Source organism: Alexandromys fortis, unplaced genomic scaffold (genome assembly GCF_014885135.2).
Source record: "Alexandromys fortis isolate MF-2015 unplaced genomic scaffold, M_Fortis_MF-2015_v1.1 scaffold_9, whole genome shotgun sequence".
NCBI classification, from domain to species: domain Eukaryota; kingdom Metazoa; phylum Chordata; class Mammalia; order Rodentia; family Cricetidae; genus Alexandromys; species Alexandromys fortis.
This window is the reverse complement of record NW_026067892.1, coordinates 3,973,590-3,992,698: the sequence shown is the minus strand read 5'-3', so window position 1 is coordinate 3,992,698 and position 19,109 is coordinate 3,973,590. Positions and strand designations below refer to the sequence as shown.

General features: G+C 45.5%; 1 protein-coding gene across 1 annotated transcript; it reads left to right on the top strand.

The window, feature by feature from the left end:
* Positions 1–522: 522 nt before the first annotated feature.
* Glo1 (glyoxalase I) lies at positions 523–18,755 on the top strand. The gene is made up of 6 exons (XM_050140175.1): positions 523–714; positions 9,003–9,085; positions 11,806–11,946; positions 13,505–13,572; positions 14,515–14,604; positions 17,452–18,755. Exons 1-6 carry the CDS (start codon positions 631–633, stop codon positions 17,538–17,540), a joined length of 555 nt encoding a protein of 184 aa, XP_049996132.1. The 5' UTR covers positions 523–630; the 3' UTR covers positions 17,541–18,755.
* The last annotated feature ends 354 nt before the right edge of the window (positions 18,756–19,109 follow it).

The window sequence follows — 19,109 nt, the reverse complement described above, 5'->3', positions numbered from 1 at the left end:
ACTGCCCGGCTAAATTCCAAATTTTATAAGGAGGCTCTGTGAAGATCATTCACTAACCCAAGCTCCTGGGGCTAATAGTGGAAACAATACTTAACTGTAGTTGCTCTTTTTTAAAAATTAAAATAAAATAAACGGAATTGTTTTCAATTATCCTGGCCGATCCAACTGAGAGAATAAACTTCAAACTCTTGTACAATTAAAAAAAAAAAAAGACTAATACCCAGTTCAAACTCTCATTATTCTAAAAACAGTAACTTCCACCAGGCTGCAATTTTATACGACGTTGCCACCCTGATGGTTATTCAATTTTTGCAACTATATACAAACAAAATCAGGTCACTGAGTAACACCCTAGGCGCGGATGGAGTGTCGCAAGAAGTTGTTTAAAGAATTGCCGCCATTGACCGGAATGGCATCTTGGGAATTGTAGTTTCGCCATACTAAACTTGGGTCACTGGGATCCAATCAGCAGAAAGCCCACAACCATATGCACCACGATTGGCTGAGAGCCGCGGCCGCCCGCTCCTTGGCCGGTCACTCAGTCTTTTGCAAAGGCGGCCCACGGTCTTTGCGAAGCGTTTGGTCCTCTGGTTTGTTGGCAGAGCTGGTGGGTGATCCTCCAGGGCGACCATGGCAGAGCCACAGCCTGCGTCCAGCGGCCTCACGGATGAGGTCGCCCTCGGCTGCTGCTCCGACCCGGACCCCAGCACCAAGGTGGGCGATAGGGCCTCCTTCTCTGGCTGCTGGAGCGGACCTGGGACTCTGGCCCGGCCGGTCTGGGCCGAATCCTAACGCAATCGGCGGCAGCCGCCGGTCCGCCGGCTTAAAGCGCAGTGGAGTGAGCTGGGAAGAGAGAGGCCGTTGGAGTAGACAGTGCGGGGGGGGGGGGGGGGGGGGGGGGGGGGGGGAAGATATCCCCTTCTTCAGAAAGTTATTTCAAAACATCTGACCCCATGTGCTTTAATTTGTTTATTTTTGCACGGTGTCTTGAAGCCAGGCCAAGTCTGGGTCAGATTCCATGTCTGTGTGCGTAGTTGTCCCTCTGTCAGACGCCATGGCCCTTTGGAGGGGCAGTTTCTGGACTCCCACAGTTAAGGGCCCTGTCTATAACTGGTCCCTCCCAGCCGCACTCTCTCTCTCTGTAGTCGCCGTGAGTCCGGCTTTCACTCCTCCAAACTGATTTAACCGCATTTGCTGTTGCACAAGACCACACTTCTGTCCCCGTGAGTCTGGTGGAGAAACTACAGGACTTCGGTCTGAAGGGTCTCTCAGACCATCTTCTGGCCCTTTTGTTTTGCAGTTACAGCCTAGTAGGGGCATAACCTGTGGCATGAGAACGCTTTCACGTCGCATGACTAAAACTCATTCAGGTGTGCGACCCTGGTCTGGGAGGTCCAAGCAGCCACCTCCGAAAGTACCTCACTGTCTCTGCATTGTGGCTGACGGTGTAGTCTTCTGTGTCAGTAAACACCTTTGCATATACTCATTTAGGTGGATCTTCTGTAAATCCCCGATGATTGAATGCAAGCTTTATGCAGACCTCTAGGAGGGGCAGGTAGATGGCGAGGACTTTGGTCCCTGCTTGTTCTTTGCCTTAAGGGCAGCGAGAGTCAGGCATACTGTAATTGCCAAAGCCTTTGACTAGAACAAGGTGTGTACTGAGGAAAGATCTTAGTCACCAGAAAATTAAGACAGGATAGAAAGAATGAATACACGCCACACACCTTTCCACACCTTCCACTTACACGTACCTTAGTTTGCATTTAATTCTTTTATTTTTTTAATGATTTTATCTATGTCTTGTTTGCTTGTAATCTGCACCTCAGAAGAGAGCATCGGATCCCATAGACAGTTGTGAGCCACCATGTAGTTTGCTGGGAATTGAACTCAGGACCTCTGGAAGAGCAGCCAGTGCTCTTAACAGCTGAGCCCTCTCTCCAGCCCAAAATGTACTTTTTTGTACCTTGATTTACATTCCACTTTCTCCAAATGCCTCTTGATTTGAAATTTTCTTTTGAGACTAGGCATTTTTAGTAATGGGCCAAAATACAACTAAGCGTGTGGAGATGTGAAACGAGTTGCCCAATACCTGGTGTGTGCTGAGTGTGCTAGGCCCCATCTGATGTTGCCCAACACCTGGTGTGTGCTGAGTGTGCTAGGCCCTGAGCTGATGTACCCGGTGTGTGCTGAGTGTGCTAGACCCTGGACTGATGTGGTGTGTGCTGAGTGTGCTAGGCCCTGATGTACCCGGTGTGTGCTGAGTGTGTTAGGCCCCGAACTGATGTACCTCGTGTGTGCTGAGTGTGCTAGGCCCTGAACTGATGTACCCGGTGTGTGCTGAGTGTGCTAGGCCCTGGACTGAGTTTGAGGTCAGCCTGGCCTACAGAGTAAGTTCTAGGACAACCAAAGATACACGGAGAAACCCTGTCTTGAAAAAAAAAAAAAGATGACTCGGGGAGCTGTTGTGAGGGTCCGATGAGATGCAATGGCTTGTGCTGGCCTGCGGAGATGGAGCTCAGGGTAGCATCCAGCTGTGAGGGTCTAGGAAGGCATTAAGCAGAACATGGTGGTGTAACCACGTTTGTTTGGATGGGGTTCTCACACCCAGGGAGTCACACGGGAGATCCCAGGGGAAGGAAAGTAGACATCTTAACAAAATATTATACCAGTAGGGTGGCAGAAGGGTGTGGGGCAGGCCATATTGTGGTGAGAGTCACATGAAGCCTTGGTAGAGAAGGCTAGCCTGGTCTGTTGGAGACAGGGCATGAAGAGAGAAGCCTGAATGTCATGTCTAAGAAGGTTAGGTTATGAGTGTGTGTGTGTGTGTGTGTGTGTGTGTGTGTGTGTGTAAAGCCTACATCATATCTACTAGGTACATTATATAATATAATAATGTAGGTAGAGATTGGAGGGGCGGAAACACAAAACAGTCATTGGAGTACTCAAAATTTGAAAACTCCTGTTTGTTTTTCTCGTCCTCCCTGGTGAGTCTGGAGTATGTGTGTATGTGTAACCCAGAACTTTGGACTTGCTAAAGCACATACGTGCTCTGACACTGAGATGCATCCTGACGCCAGAGTTAAACTAGTATATTACGCATGTATGTAATGGACATCAGTATACATTTGTTGGGAGAACATGCCTCTTTCTCCAGCGATAAGCATTTGGCATAATGATTGGACTCAGCACTGTAAGGAGCAGTGGCGAAGCTGTTGCTGAACAGCTAACAAATGTCAGACCTTGTGGACGTTTAGCCCCAGGGTGTCAAGAAGCCACAACAAATCCACGATTGGTATTTCTTTCCTTAAACCCAGGATTTTTTGTGGAGCTATCACTCCAAATTGCTCTTGAGTAAAAACCTGCAAGAAGCAGAGAGCAGTCAGGTTGGAAGCGGGGAGGACTCGAGCTCGGCAGTAGTTTTTAGGAAGGCTAGAGGAGGGTTCCCAGGAGGGTTAAGCAGGCATGGAAGTGGCAGGCTTGGCTTGGCTCTTAACCTATTCGGTTCACTTCAGGTTGATAGGATTGAATTGAGGAGACTGAAAAAAGAACCAGGGAAGACTTCCCGTGTGTCTCTCTTAGGCTAACGAGGAGTGGCTGGGGCATTCTCTCTCCTCTGTTTGAGCTGCGGTGCTTTTGATTCTCTGGCACAAGCGGATGTGGTGAGGAGGCCAGGGGTGGGAGTCCAGAGTTGAGGTTAGAGGGTTGGGCTGGGGAATGAAGATTTGGTAACCAAAACCAATAGTGTAATGGAACCCCTGGCTTTGTTTGTAACAGTTGCCGAAAGGCAAACAAAGTGCTTTGCTCTGGGCACTGCATTCTGTTAAGTACTTCTAATTTTTTTATTTTTTAATTTTACATTTATGGGTGTTTTGCCTGCATATATGTCTGTGTGAGGTGTCAGAACCCGTGGAACTGGAGTTACAGACAGTTGTGAGCTGCCCTGTGGTTGCTGGGAATTGAACCCAGGACCTCAGGAAGAGCAACCAGTGCTCTTAACCACTGAGCCATCTCTCCAGCCCTGTGCTAAGTACTTTACTACGTTACTGAATTTATACTTCAGTTCAGCCATATACTGATTATCTTCATCCCAGAGGTGTGGAAGCAGAGGTTTGAGGAAAGTAACAACTCCCAGTACCGAATTATAGAGTCATGTTATTGCCCGCTCAGAGTAAATAAATAAACAGACAAACAGTTCCTCTCACATGTGTGTCTTTCTCCCTTTGCATGAGAAAAGGAATGCCTTGTGGGACTGAAAAGAAGAGCAATACTGTTGGATGCAGCGTGGGAGACCTGAGTTCAGTCCCCAGGACCCTTGTAAAAAACCAAAAAGGCCAGGCATGTGCTGTGCATTTGTAAGCCCAGCAGTAGGGAGGCAGAGGTAGGTGGATCCCTGGAGCTCTTTGACCAGCCATCCAGGCCTGCTCTGGGAGCCCCAGGTGGACACTATCTAGCCGCATCTGGAGTTGTCCACAGGCATGGACACACATTGCACAAGGACAGGCTACATATACACAAGAAGTGTAATGACCTCACAGCTGTATAGACGTCTGACAAGCATCCCACTGGCTTAAACTCAGGGTATGGGCGGAGCTTCCGTCCTTGCTGGAGGCTCCATAGAGGCACCTGCTTCCAGCTCTGGCTGTTGTCTTATCTCATTTCCTCTCAGAGGTTGAACTGACACCCTCGTTTTCTTACTGGTTGCCAGTGGCCAAAATGGGGGTGATAGTCAGGCTCTCAGGCAGCCCCTACAGTTTACTCATTCTGACATCCCTGCAGCCACACCCCTCCTTACCATATCCACCTTGTGCCAACTCTTCTGTCTTCTGATGCTTTTAAGGTCTCGTGTGAGGGGCATGAACCACCTACCCAACTGAGCTGGTTAACCCTTCCCCCCTGTTTTTTCCCAAGATAATATTTTAAGTATGTGTTGGCATGTCTGTGTGTGGGTGTGTGCATGTAAGTGTAAGTGCCCGTGGAGTCCAGAAAGGGTGTTGCATTCATTGGAGCTGGAATTACAGTTGTGAGCTACCCAGTTTGGGGTGCTGGGAAGTGAACCCAGGTCCTCTGCAAGAGCAGTTCGTGCCCTTAACTGCTGAGCTGTCTCTCCAACCCCAGTCTCTATTTTAAGGCCATCTGGTTAGTTAATTCCATTCTCAGAGTCTCTTACGGTAGAACCTAAGTTAATGTTTGATGAAATAATCTAGACCATGTTCAGAGCTGACTGGTTCTGCCAGCCTTCCCTCCTCCCAGGGGCTTTCTCTGATGAGGCCTGCTAAGGACTGCCTTTGAGATCTCCGCTGTGTGGCCTGAAAGAGCACACATCAGCATCTCAGTGGACTTGGCCTCCCCACACGCAAGCCCAGTAATTGATAGGGAAGCAGCAGGCACTCAACATTCGTAGGGAGAGGGAGATGCCTGCTATAGTCTGAGCATCTTGTTTTAGTCTCTGCCTAGACCAGCATCTGGCATGAAAGTGGTCTTGCTGCTTTGTAAAAAGGTCTGAAATTGGTTTTTTTCTCATTTCGCTGTAGTCAGAGTGACTTTGTGGCTGTATTCAGAGGACAGAGCCAGGTGGTCAGTGCCTGGCCGGGGAGCCGTTCATTGCTCTTACCTGATTGACAAAGGGGAGGGCAGCTCTGGATTTGAAAAGCCTGCGTAGGTCCAGAAAAATGGAACCTCGTGCCTTTTCCCTGGGTGCTGTGTGGTGTAGTGAGAGAAGCAGACCATGAGAGGCGCACTGATGCTCAGGTCAGGGTATGACCTGCCCGGCTGTCCCCAGGAGAAAGGAATGTAGCACCACCAAAAACGAGTTTGCGGTTTATAGGATGCTTTTAATTGGACAGGAGAGCGTTAAGGACAAAGGAATTCTCACAGGCAAAAGGGATTGCAGTAAGCAAAGTTTTATTGGCGGGGGTGGGGGGGGGGGAGCCCTATGCTGTTAGCAGGAGGCTGTGGGCAAGTTGTTCTGCTCTGAGGGGTCAGCCCATTTCTGAGAAGTGAACACTGAGTTTCCATTTCCCTTAAGGGTCTGGGTCACACAGGGATTGTCCATCTTGGTATCTTAGGTGACCCTATTTTAGGATGAACAATGAATTTAAGTGCTCTTTAAGATCACTTTTTCATGATAGACAATGAATAGTGTATTTGCGTTTTATATGAGGTAAGTTTGGGGGAAGAGGCTGTTTGGCCAGAGCATTGCTTGTGGGCGGAGTGAGTTTTCTTGTCCTGCAGCTGCTCTCAGATAGGCACTCAGAGGCTTAATATAAATTATAAATGCTCGGCCAATAGCTCAGGTTCATTACTAACTCGCTCTTACATTTTCAGTTAACCCATATTCGTTATTTACACGCTGCCATGTGGTGGTACCTTTATCAACATGGCACATCCATCTCCTGCTCCCTCTGTGTCTGGCTGGCTACTTCAGACTCTGCCCTTCTTCCTCCCAGTCTGGCTCTCCTGCCTAACTTCATCCTGTTCACCTATTCTTTATTAAATCAGTCACAGCGACAAATTTTCACAGTGGACGAAGGGACTGCTTTTCTCATTGTGATAAAACTACTTGGGGAAAGGGCTTAGTTTGACTTGCAGTTCAAGTTACACGCCATTACCGTGGAGAGGTCGTGGTGGAAGGAGCTTGAAGTGGCTGGTCACATTACAGCCACAGACACTAATCAGAGAATGGGGTCTGTTGGTGCTTAGCTAACTTTCTTTTTTGTGAAGTCCAGGACCCAATCCCATGGAATGGTCCCACCTATATTTATATGGGGATCCCCACTTTGATTAATCTCAAGATTTAGTTTAAGGCCTTGGGTTTAGTCCTCAACTGTGGGAGAAAAAAACAAACAACCAAACCAAAACAGACCAAAAAAGATGGGTAAGTGGTGGAGCAGGCCTTTAATTCCAGCACTCTGGAGGAAGGGGCAGGGGGATCTCTGAGTTTGAGGCTAGCCTGGTCTACAAGTTCCAGGATAGCCAAAGAAACCCTGACTGGAGGGAAGGAGGCAGAGAGACAGAGAGACAGAGAGAAAGAAAATCCTCCTGCGGGCCTGGAGGCTAACCTAATCCAAATAATCCCCTACAGGTGTGCCCAGAGGCTTGCCCCATGGTGATTCTAGAGCCCTAGCTATCAAAGCTGCAGAAGGATGATCACTTTTCAGGCCTGTTGTGTTAAATCTACGGTACAGAAGAATAACACTGTAGGAAGTGCCTGTGGCAAAAGAAAACCTGGACTTACAAGAGTTAGATAATGAGTGCACTCAGTGTTGGCTTCTCATTTATAAAATGGAGATGATACTCATACATACATATTTTATCAGGGCTGGGAGTGTAGCTTCCTTGACTAGCACGCAGGAGGCCTGGGGTTTGATTCCCAGTACTCGGCAAGGTAGTGTACACACAGGTAATCGCAGCACTTGGGAGGTAGAGTCAGGAGTATCAGCAGTCCAAGGTGATCTTTGGCTGCCTGGTGAATCAAGGCCTGCCCGACTCAAAAAATGGAGCTGGTGACTGTAAAGAAATCAATTCCTAACTAAAGTGTTATTAATAATTTTAACCCTATGAAATTATGCATTGTCTTCCCTTTTTTTAGGTAAGCTTTTTTTCTGAGGAAGTTGAAGGCTTTACAAAGGGTTAAGACACTAAATTTTTGCTCTAGGTTCTCTAGGAGTCTAAGGTCTTCATAAGGTCTTCCCGTTGACACATTACCAGTAAATTCACAGACATTCAGAATCAGGGTGGCAGAGAGGGTCACAGCGAGAGTAGCTTCTTAAGGCAGTTTCTTTCTGCAGAGACTGCCAGAGGGCAAGGACTAGCAAGTGCCCTGGGGCAGGACTGGCACTTGGTTTTTACACAGAGGGTCCTCTCCCATTGACTAGTTTTATAAGAATCCTTAGAAACGAAGGAGGAAGGGGTCAGCTGTTCAGGCCATCAGGTTCTAGGGGACTGGGGACGGGGCCCTCATTTCTCAGCAAGGGTGTTTATACATTTATCAAAAAATATGGAGGCAGGTGGATCTCTAAATTCAAGGCCAATCTGGTCTACAGAGTGAGTTCCAGGACAGCCAGGGCTACACAGAGAAACTGTCTTGAGGGAAAAATGTGTGTGTACGTGTATGTGTGTGTTTGTGTGTGTGTGTGTAAAATTGCAGAGCCAGGTATCGTCTGGTAGCCCACACCTTCAATCCCTGTACTTCGGAGAAGTCAGGCTGATCTCTGTGAGTTTAAGGCTATCTCGGATTTGCTTAGGGAGTTCCAGGCTAATCAGAGCTGCATGAGATCTCTGTGTGTGTGTGTGTGTGTGTGTGTGTGTGTGTGTGTGTGTTGGGGGGGTATTATAGAGGTTGGATTCTTTGTTATGCCAATTAAAATTAGTTTTGGTTGCACAAAATCAAGGTAAAGAAAGGATACACTCATTAGTAGTCTATTTGGAAGGTAGAGTCACCGGAAGCCCCATGGAGTGGGGAAGTGCCAGCAAAAAAAAAATGTTTTTGCCACCTTGCTGGGGTGGGGAGGTCGGGGGGTGATGTGGCGGCAGTCATTTCATTTCATAATTGTCCCGCTAAAGCGGGTGCTGGTGGCTCTTGCCCATGGCCTCAGGACTTATGTGTGAAAGCCAGAGGGCCAAGCAGGGGCCAGTTGGTGACACAGCAAGTTTGAGGCCATATGAGGTAATGCCACTGGAACCCAAAACGAACCAAGACAACCACTAAGGCCCCACCAAGCCCTGGTGACTCAGAAAGCCAGGTTTTTCAAATCACTGTGGAAGGGCATTCCTGGAATGGCAAGTCGCTGGCTCGCAGCTGCTCCACCCAGAAGCTTGCAACTGGACAGCACTTGGCAGAGAGCTGGGGAGTGGAGCAAGGGGCGTGGTAACTTTTAGGGAGCTACTGTTGAGGCTGGAGATGGGCTTGCGTTTTCCTTTTGCTTTACATTGCTGGTAGAGAGCACAGTGAACAGCGCAGTGTGGGAAGTTAGGGACTGAACTACACTGTTGTCTCCCCTTAGGACTTCCTAATGCAGCAAACCATGCTGAGAATTAAGGATCCTAAGAAGTCCCTGGATTTCTACACTAGGGTTCTTGGACTGACGTAAGTATTTCTTGGTGCCTTAGTGTTGAAACCCTCAGCGTTAGAGAAGATGGCTCAGGAGCAGAAGCAGAGAACTGCCCCGCCCCCGAAATTTCTCCACCCTCCATAGCAATGCCATGGCACGTGCTTCCTTCCTCTCAGAAATAAATTAATATTAATTTTTTTAATAAAAAAAAAACAAACAACCTTTTTTCTTTTCTTTTTTCATAACAGAAAGTCTACAAGGAGGCCCGACTAGACAGCACTTTGTTTAGGTTCCATTTGTACCAGGACTGGTCAAGGCGCAAGGGCAACAGGAGGGGCATGCGATTTCATTTTCTGCAGACTCCCTTCTGCCTGAGAGCTGGCCAGCTAGATCATTCTTCCGTTCAGACCCTTGACATGCTCGGACTGCTTCTAGCTCCGATTGCTTCTGAAACGTCATTTGACTTTTCTTGGTTTGTTTCCTCAAATGCCATGAGGTTTTTGATGGCACACATAATGAAGTGAAATGATCTTTAATTTTCTGCTTTTCATTTACTTCCACAAGTTTTAAGAGACCCGCCCAAGTAATACACCTGAATTATGTATGGTTAGAAAATGTGAGCAGTTCTGAAGGCTACAAAACGAAGAGGAATGGCTTCCTTCTCTGGGTCCTTCCCCCCAAACTGCTCTTAAATTCTTGTGATTCTTTCCTGTGACAGTGGCTTTCTGGTGTGTACAGTGTATTTAAAGGGCAGGGAGAAAATGAATGCCCGGACACCTACCGTTGGCCAGGCGCCAACCCTGTTACTCCCTTGTGCCTTTGCAGCAGGCCTTGCAGGCAGCTTGTGTCCTCCTTCTACACGTGAAGAAAGGAAGTTTCTGCTCTCTGACCCCACAGTTGGCAGAGCTGAAACCATAAGCAGGTTGACCTTTGTTTTTAAATAGCTCCCAGGTAGAGCCTACATCCAGTGGTCCTGGTATAGTGATAACAGGGATAAGTAGATAAAAGATTAGAGAAGGACTCTGGAAACTTTGCTTTGGGTGCAGGGGGGATGGCTCAGTTGATAAAGTGCTTGCCATGACTGCATGGAGATTTCAGTCTCCTGGGACCCACGTAAAAGTGTTGGGTGTGGTGGTGTGCACCTGCAGGCCTGTTGCTGGAGCCACAAAGTTCTAAGGCCGTCCTTACACTCAGGCAGATGCAGAGGCAGGTGGATCTCCTGCCATCTTAGCCATTTTAGCAATTGCAGGCCAGGAGGGGTCACTTACTGACATAGTCTCTGGGGTTGAGGGTGACTAAAAGACAGTGGAGAGCAGTTGAGGATACCGTGTCAACTTCTTAGCTCTACATGCTCAGTATGCTCCTTATGTATGTATGTATCCATGTCTGTGCGTGCACACACCTCCCCCACCCCCCAAGAAGACATTTTGCTAGGCTTCAAGTACTTGCTCTTGATTATGAACAGAATTGTCTTTGAGCATAATTAATCCTCTGTATTATGTGTATTGCTCTGCTTACATGCGATCTAACGTTCTTTAAACTGACTTGATAAACTGTCACTTTTTAGAGCCTCAGGGCTCCTTCACCCTTTGCATCAAGTCTCTCCTTGTCCCACCCACTTTCTCCCTTCCCCCTACAAACTTCCGAAGTCTTTGGAGACTTTCTTGCCCTCTGCACCCTCGTTTGTCCTCGGTCACTCTCTCTGCAGCGGGCCTGCGGAGGCTCTGCTGCTGCTCTCTTGCTTGACTCCCTCCTTCCTCCCGGCCCTGTGTCAGCTGCCTGGCCATGTTGAAGCCGCTCCCGCAGGGCCTTTCCATGTCATGTGACCTTTTCACAGTCTAAATCCTGTTTTACCTTTTTGCAGTATTTGAGACTTTAGCCTTCCTATTGTAGACATTCACTTGTCTTTGATATTAATCTGCCCTTCTCTCCTGCCACCTGGCCTCCATTTCCTTTCCGGGTGCTTTTTGAAGAGCAATAGATGTGTTTAACGAAAGAATGTCAGGAAAAGGTGTTGTTCACTGAAACCCAAACCCAAAACTTCTTTCCCTGCTTATAAATAAGCACCATAATCCTAACTGCATTTCACTAAAATTGAATACTTGAGAGATGATTGTGCCAAGTCACTTGGCCTAGAGGAAGGCTTTGCCGTCCGTCTGAGCCTAGGGGTGTGTTGGGAGCTCTTCTCTTCCCATGGGTCTGAGCATTGGTCCTTGACATGGCCATGCTCAAGTCAACAATACACATTCCCTCAAGACTTCACCCACTTGACACTTGGACACAATGCTTCCTTGGCTCTCAGAACTTTTTGTTTTATTTTATGTGTGTGTGTATTCACGCATGCACTATAGGGGACATACCATGTATAAAGGCCAGAGGTCAACTTCGGGTGCTGGTTCTCAGAAACCAACCACTTTGGTTTTTGAGACATTGGCACCTGCTAAACTTGCTGATCAGCAGGCCCCTGGGGTGTGCCTGTCTCTGCCTTCCCAATGCGACTATTGCCAGCACAAATCATCACTCCTGGCTTTTTACTTGGGTTCTGGGAACCCACTTATACATACATATACTTACACGGCAAGCACTTCATAGTTGGAGCTATAAATGAGATCTTTTTCCCACTGAACTTTGCCCACGGTTTTCTCACCAAAGTAACTACATTGCATATGGCCCTTATTCCTGGTAGAACTTAAATATTATGTTAAGTTTATTACCAGCCTTCGCTATTGTAAATGACTATGGCTTTTAATTTCAGGCTACTCCAAAAGCTTGATTTTCCTTCGATGAAATTTTCCCTCTATTTCTTGGCTTACGAGGATAAGAATGATATCCCTAAAGACAAGAATGAGAGAACAGCTTGGACGCTTTCCAGAAAAGCCACGCTTGAGTTGACACAGTGCGTATAAGTCTTTGTCTCTTTATAGATGCTAATTTTTCATAAGGTATTTTTAAAGAATCTCTTTTTATGTGGTTTCCAGTCTAAGTCAAATTATACATATGTAAATTTCATGTGCTTTCATGTTTTGCTTGCATGTATGTCTGTGAAAGTGTCGGATTCCCTGAAACTGAAGTTTCAGTTAGTTATGAGCTGCCATGCGGGTTCTAGGAATTGAACCCAGGTCCTCTGGAAGAGCAGCCAGTGCTTCCAGCCACTGAGCCATGTCTCCGGCCCCCTAAATCGATTTTTAATATTTTTATTATTTTTAAATATTTGGGTCTTTGTGTTATTCTTATGGTTTCTTTAGGACAGAGAGAACATTTTTCTTTTAGAGAATATAAGACCCTGAATTGGCAAGATATTTGTCAAACTATAGATTATTAATTTTATAACTTACAGATTCTCCTAAAATCTTCTAATAGTCATATTTTTGTTCTTTTATTATTTTGCTGTTTTTTATCCAGAAATGTAATAGAATATATTCCTTCTAAATAACCAGCACATAATTTTGTAATAATTTTTTGCTTGTTTGTTTGTTTTTTGTTTTTGTTTTTGTTTTGTTTTTTGAGACAGGGGTTCTCTGTGTAGCTTTGGTGGCTGTTCTGAAACTCGCTCTGTAGACCAGACTGGCCTTGAACTCACAGAGCTCTGCCTGCCTCTGCCTCTTGAGTGCTGAGATTAAAAGCAGGCGCCACCATTGCCCGGCCCCAACATTCAAATTTTAAGGTGCTTTTATAACCTCAACATTTAAAAGTACAGAATTAAAGAACTCCCCATTTCTTTCTGTGTTAGTATGTATCCTTTGATTCAGAAACATTTGCTTAAGTGGCCGACCTTCTCATCTCCAGAATGGAAATGCTCAAATCTGGTCCATTTAGAACTTAGTGCAGAAAATGATAGTTGCTGCAGCTTTTATTCTTGCTCTTATCTGGGTGCCGGGTTCTACCATCTTCTTAACCTAGGTAGAATCTTCTTTGCCAGCTTGTCCTTCCTGCAGGTGAAAAAATCAGTTTTGTAGTAAAGTAGCATGCATACAGAGTAAGCCTTCGGAGAGGTTCCTTTTCATAGGCTATTCTAAGGTTAGAACTGCAATTACTATCTTATGCAAGCCTTCTTCTCTAGAAGAACAGAACCAATAGAATGTAGATATAAAAGGAAATTTATTAGATTGGTTTACATGGTAGGGGTTGGGTAGTCCCAACAATTGCCTCTCTGAATACCGGAGAAGCAGAGAACCTGGTAGCTGCTCCATCCACAAAGCTGGATGCCTTAGCAGTCCCACAATATTATGGAAGGCCTTGGGTCTCCCTAGAAGGCCAATAAGCTGGAGTCTGTTATCAGCTGAGAGTAACAGCAACAGGTGCAGGACAGCTGGAAGGTGTTAGCTGTGTTTGCTGTGGGTCTTTTTTTTCTGGAAATTTACTCGAGGACACACCCTGAGGTGCGTCTTCCAGGTTGGTGCTAAGTCCCTCAGGTTGGCAGTTACAGCCTGCTAACACAGTCCTTTCCTCTGCAGCAACTGGGGCACCGAAGACGATGAGACCCAGAGTTACCACAACGGCAACTCAGACCCTCGGGGATTTGGTATGTTTGCCCCATTGTATGGTGTCTGTGGGTGTGTATGATTTTACATGGTATACATTTTTATGGTATAGTAAACTTAAGACACAAATGACCTAATTTTCAAGTAATTTATTAGGGATATGATTATTTTTATTTGCTGCAGATCTTATTCAGCAGCTATCTAATTTCAGTATTGATCCAAACATTGTGTTTGCTTTCTCATAATACTATGCTGTAAAGTCACAGTATTATGTTTCCAGTAAACTTTATTGTGGGGCTAGGAAGAGAGTCCGCAGCCTTACACATGCCAGGCGAGCATTCTAAGCTGCCCTCCCTCTCCTTCTAGGAGAGTGTTCAATTAAAACAATGATGACCGTGGTTAATAATAATCCATTTTCTGGCAGTGTCTTGTTAGGGGCTGAAGAGATGCTTCAGTGGTTAAGAACACTTGCTGTTCTTGTAGAGGACCTGGCCTTGGTTCCCAGCATCCACATTGTGGTTTACGACCATCCATAATTCCAGTTCCAGGGGATCTGATGCCCACTTCTGACCTCAGTGGGTATCAGGAGCACACATAGTGCATATACAATAAAATAAATCTAAAAATATGTATCTTGTCACGTGGCAGAATAGAAGCTTGAGTTGGGAAATGTAGTGAGCGTCTACAGTTAATCTATTAAACAGGAGTAAATGATAACCTTTCGGGTATAGATTATCTAAACAGATTGAAGTATGCATCAGTCAGTATTGGTTTATTTCAAACAACAATTCACAACTATTTGACTAACTAGCCAGTCAGACAGCTACTGGTCCTTTAATATATAGATTTTGAACCTATTTAGCTCTGTTTCCGAAGGCCTTGTGTTTTGAAGTAAGTTTTGGAAGCCATTTGGCAGCACGTGGGTGTACTCTTATAATCATTTCTTCCTGTGCTTTGTTTTTGGGGGAATGGTATCACCAAAGGTCACATTGGGATTGCCGTTCCTGATGTCTACAGTGCCTGTAAAAGGTTTGAAGAGTTGGGGGTCAAGTTTGTGAAGAAACCCGATGATGGTGAGTCAACCCACCCTTCACCATGTGCATAGTTGTGATTGGTCAGCCTGCCCCTCACTGTGTGCACTGTGATTGGTTAATATGTCTGAGGACTGTTGGGGCCATGCTGATTGGATGCAAGTAACCGGAAGCTCTTTTCAGCAGTCCTAGGAGCAAAGGAACATGAAGAGAATACCTGGCTCTCTTAAGAGACCAGAAAGAACTGGTGGCTTTACCAGGACACAGGACCTGGAGAGCCATGGGACCTCGCCTTCCCTTCCCTAGCCCTGCTATTTTCTCTCATCGGCTACCAGCTTTCAGGATTTCAGGGTGTAGGTAGTTGCTCCTAGATAAATTCTCTGAAGTCTATTTTGTTGTCAATATAACTTTGTCAGTTTACTAATAATAACTGATTTTTTCATTCTTTTATACAATTGTATATGCTATGCTTTGGGTATGTGTCTTGAAATAGCATATATCTGAATTCTGTTGGATTTATATGTATCATTATTATTATACTTAGATCTATTCTTACCTTCTTAAGTTTTAAAATTAATTTTAACTTTGGAAATATGTTCTTGCCCTGTAGCCCAGGCTGCCCATGAACTTAGGATTCTCTTTTTTCAGCCTCCTAGTTTCTGACATTATAGTGTGCCAATGCAGTTTGAGACATTTCACGAGCTTAAGTAGTAAGTAGTTCATTGGTAGAGCCCTTGTCCTAGCATGCACTGGGTCTGGGTTCAGCCCAGCACCAAAAACCAACCAACCAACCAAATCAAAAAAAAAAAAAAGAGCCCCAAACAACCAACCAAACACATAACAAAAACCCAGAGAAAAATAAACGAGACATTTTAGTAAAATTGTTTGAAGGAAAACATGTCCTATGGGATCCCCTCAGGAAGTGAACAGCTCTCATCTCTGCTCACATCAGCTGCTGTCACCTAGACTGGGTTAGTGATTTTCTTTTCTTTTCTTTCTTTTCATTTTTCTTTTTCTTTCTTTTGGCCTTCACATTTTTAAAAAAAATAATGTAGTACAGTATTTTGAACATCTTCACTCCATTTCTCTCTTGAAGCGTCTTTTAGATTTTCCTGTCTTAGCAGGACTATGTTCTGAGGTTTTGTGAGATTAGGCCTCTGAGACACATGCATGGGAACCAGGCACACATAGGTGAGTTCTGGTGGGAATCCTCTGCTCCTTTTCCTTCACCACTGAAACCACTCCTGTACTGTCATTGTGTATACAAGTGTCCTTGAGAATGCTGTCAGTATTTCCTCTTTTATTTTATTTTATTTTATCTCTGGGAGCTTTTTGTTTTACCAGCTACTTTCCCCTCACATGTGTCTATTCTGATTTTCCACCTTTTTTCCTTTGTATGTGTCTGTGTGTGGAGTGTGTGCCTGTGTGTAGGCCTCAGTTGACAGTGGGCATCTTCCTTAAATACTCTCCACTTTATTTAATAAGGCAGGGTGAGCTCCCTGGAGAGCCCAGCCCCAGCCCTCACACTGGGGTAACAGGTAGCCGCCAGGCTTGCCCACCTGCCGCCTTCTCAGGGGGGCTCTGGGAATCCAGACTTAAGGCCTCATGATTGTACAGCAAATGCTTTAGCCATTTCCTGTCAGCCCGGCTCTCTACTGGAGGCTTTGTTTCTGGCTTCATTTCTTGGCTCCCTAACATTTTCTTTGTCTTAGTTCACATTGGTAATACTTGATAGTTTTCTCTCACTCCTTAATAACCCTTTGTCCACTCATTGTTCTAATAGTTCATGTTGAATTCGAATCTATAATCCACATAATTATGTTCCTAGATTATGTTAGTTTGGCTTCTGAGCTATTTTTCCCAACAACTGTAAGCTTTTGTAATCCACCAGGCCACGTGACTGGCAGAAGAGAACTGTCCCTAGGGATCTATCTGCGTGATCTCAGGAAGACAGGCTGATGAGCCCTGGGCTGAGTTTTCTGGGTACTAAAATGACAGCTCTTCCGCTTAGAGGCTTTCCCCCTTGGGGCAAAGCAGTGTTAGTAAGAGACACACCTGAGGTTGTCGCGCTTGTTCCTGGATGTGTGGGGACATAAGGAAGGCCAGCTGGTTCAGTCTTTTTAGCTTCCTTGTTAGACAAGCTCTGTCCCCCTTCACTCTTGAGGACATCTGGCAATCAGTAGCTGAGTCCCTCCTAAGTGCCAGGGTGGGTGTCGCTTGCCTTGGGGAGGCAGAAGCAAACACCCTGTTTATTCTCCCATAGCCACAAATCCAGAACTTGTGTTCTGACTCCAAATTACTTTCTATATGGCTCAGGGAATGGTCACCTGCGGCCTCAGCCACAGCCCTTGAGATTGCTTAGCTGTGTTTTACCCTCTCTCTTTCACCCTGATTTGTAGTCTGTGACCTTGGGGTCAGGAGGCAGACACTAGAGTCAGATGAGTCCAGCATCTTAGTCCCCACATAAATCAATCTCTCAGGCCATATTTATACATCTGAGTAAACAGCTCCATCTGGTTACAGTCCCCGGGAGTCACAGTGTGATTGACAGGGCTTGGGTTGCCTAGTGTATTGTTTAATAGGGTTTACGTGACCCAAGCCTCTGGTGTCTTGGTTGTGTGAGGAGGCCACGTTATCTGTTCCCTTGAGCATACCTCTGTCTTCTTTTCCTTCTTAAATAATTTCTGTGATTTGGTGGTATGGTAGCCTCAAGGTGAGGCAAGGACCTGATGCTTAGCAGGACTGTTTTCAGCTCCTTCTGGAAGGTCATTCTAGCATTAGGATAACCGTGGTACCATTTAACACAAACTTTCTAGAATGGAAATGGAAATGAAAATGTGTTTGATTTTTGATGTTCCTTTCTGGTAATGAGAAGTTTTCATTACACAGGTAAAATGAAAGGTATGGCATTCATTCAAGATCCTGACGGCTACTGGATTGAAATTCTGAATCCTAACAAAATATCAGAGATTATTTAGTTCTTTGTTGGAGTCGGCGGGGGCAAGCAGCAGCGCGAGAGAAGCAGCTGAGGCCCCAGAAGCATCGAGAACTGACGGAGCTGTGCCCCAGCTCCAGCTGCTCTGAAATCCCTCTCATTCTCCTGTCTCAGTGGCTTTTTCTTTTTAAATCTCCCCTCCTCTATTTAGTCAACCTAATTTTCAAGTACCAGTTTATCTTATGACTTTGACAAAGTTATATGACTTTACTTTTTAGATAATAATTAGAACGATTCCCTCCGGAGACCACGTCTGCTCCCGCCTGTCTCTTCAATACTACTCAAGTCTGGTTTTGATCTATCATTTAAAATTTTGTTTTAAATGTTTCTTTTTCTGTTGGGGGGATGTTACCTTCTGGGGTTTCAATTCCTCAGAAATGACTCTTCATAATGGAAAGTAAAGAGACTGAACAGAAATGAAGCTTCGTGTGTGCTTCAAACAGCATAGTGTTTATTTTACAAACGAGAAGGCACTCGAGAGCAGTTCTGAATCATGCTGACAAGGACACTGGCAGAAATACTAATATATATACATATATGTATATATATATATATAATACTTTCGAGGTTCAAGAACTAACTTTACTTTTGTAGGAATGTGGAGAAGGAAGGGCTTAATTTACTGGGTACTTAGACAGTGGCTAGGCAGCAGCATGCTTCATGTGAGGGGAGACTGCAGTTACCGTCATCATTTTGGTACCTGGATTACGCCTCACTGTAGCTCCTGCGCTGGTCTTCTGCTGTGAGACCTGCGGTGAGCCTGGCTTTGTGCCTTTGCTCTCGAGCTTGACTGCAGTGGAAGAAGCATAGAAGTCTCAGCACAAGGCTGGCCTAGGTGACATTCTGTGTGAGTGAGGCTCACATGAGTCTTCCCCACCCCAGGGTCTTCATGAATTCACTTAGGATAAATTATTTCCAGTGATAGTTAAGATATCAGGAGTTTGCTCATTGGTCTACTCTGCTGACTGACGAAGGATTTCTAAGAGTCAGTTTTGAAAACTTATGGCCTGGAGGATAAAACCCAATTTGAGGTCAAACTGCATTGAAGTTTTCTGCGGAGTAGTGGCAGATGTCTGGACGGGTGATGTCAAGTGTGACACTGCAGGAAGCGCTTTGTTTCTTTTGGGGATGGAATGGATTAGTGTGAGCAGTTTAAACAAACCACAGACCGAAATAAAACGCTGTTTAATATGTAAAATTCTGTGTGGCAAGTTCTTTCTTATAAAAGACCTTGAAGAGGAGATCTTGTAAATGCACAGTGAACCTGCATGCTGAGCCAAGGGTATGCGTGGTTCTATGCAGACTGAAAGTCAGAGATAAATGCATGCTGAGCCAAAGGTATGCATGGTTCTGTGCAGACTGAAAGTCAGGTAAATACATGCTGAGTCTGCATGCTGAGCCAAGGGTATGCATGGTTCTGTGCAGACTGTAAACCAGACAGTTTCTATGGTTAATGACGTGTGAGAAAGAAAAATACAGAACCAGCAGTGGTTGCTCACACCTTTAATCCAAGCACTCAAGAGGGAGAAGCAGACAGAGCTCTGTGAGTTCA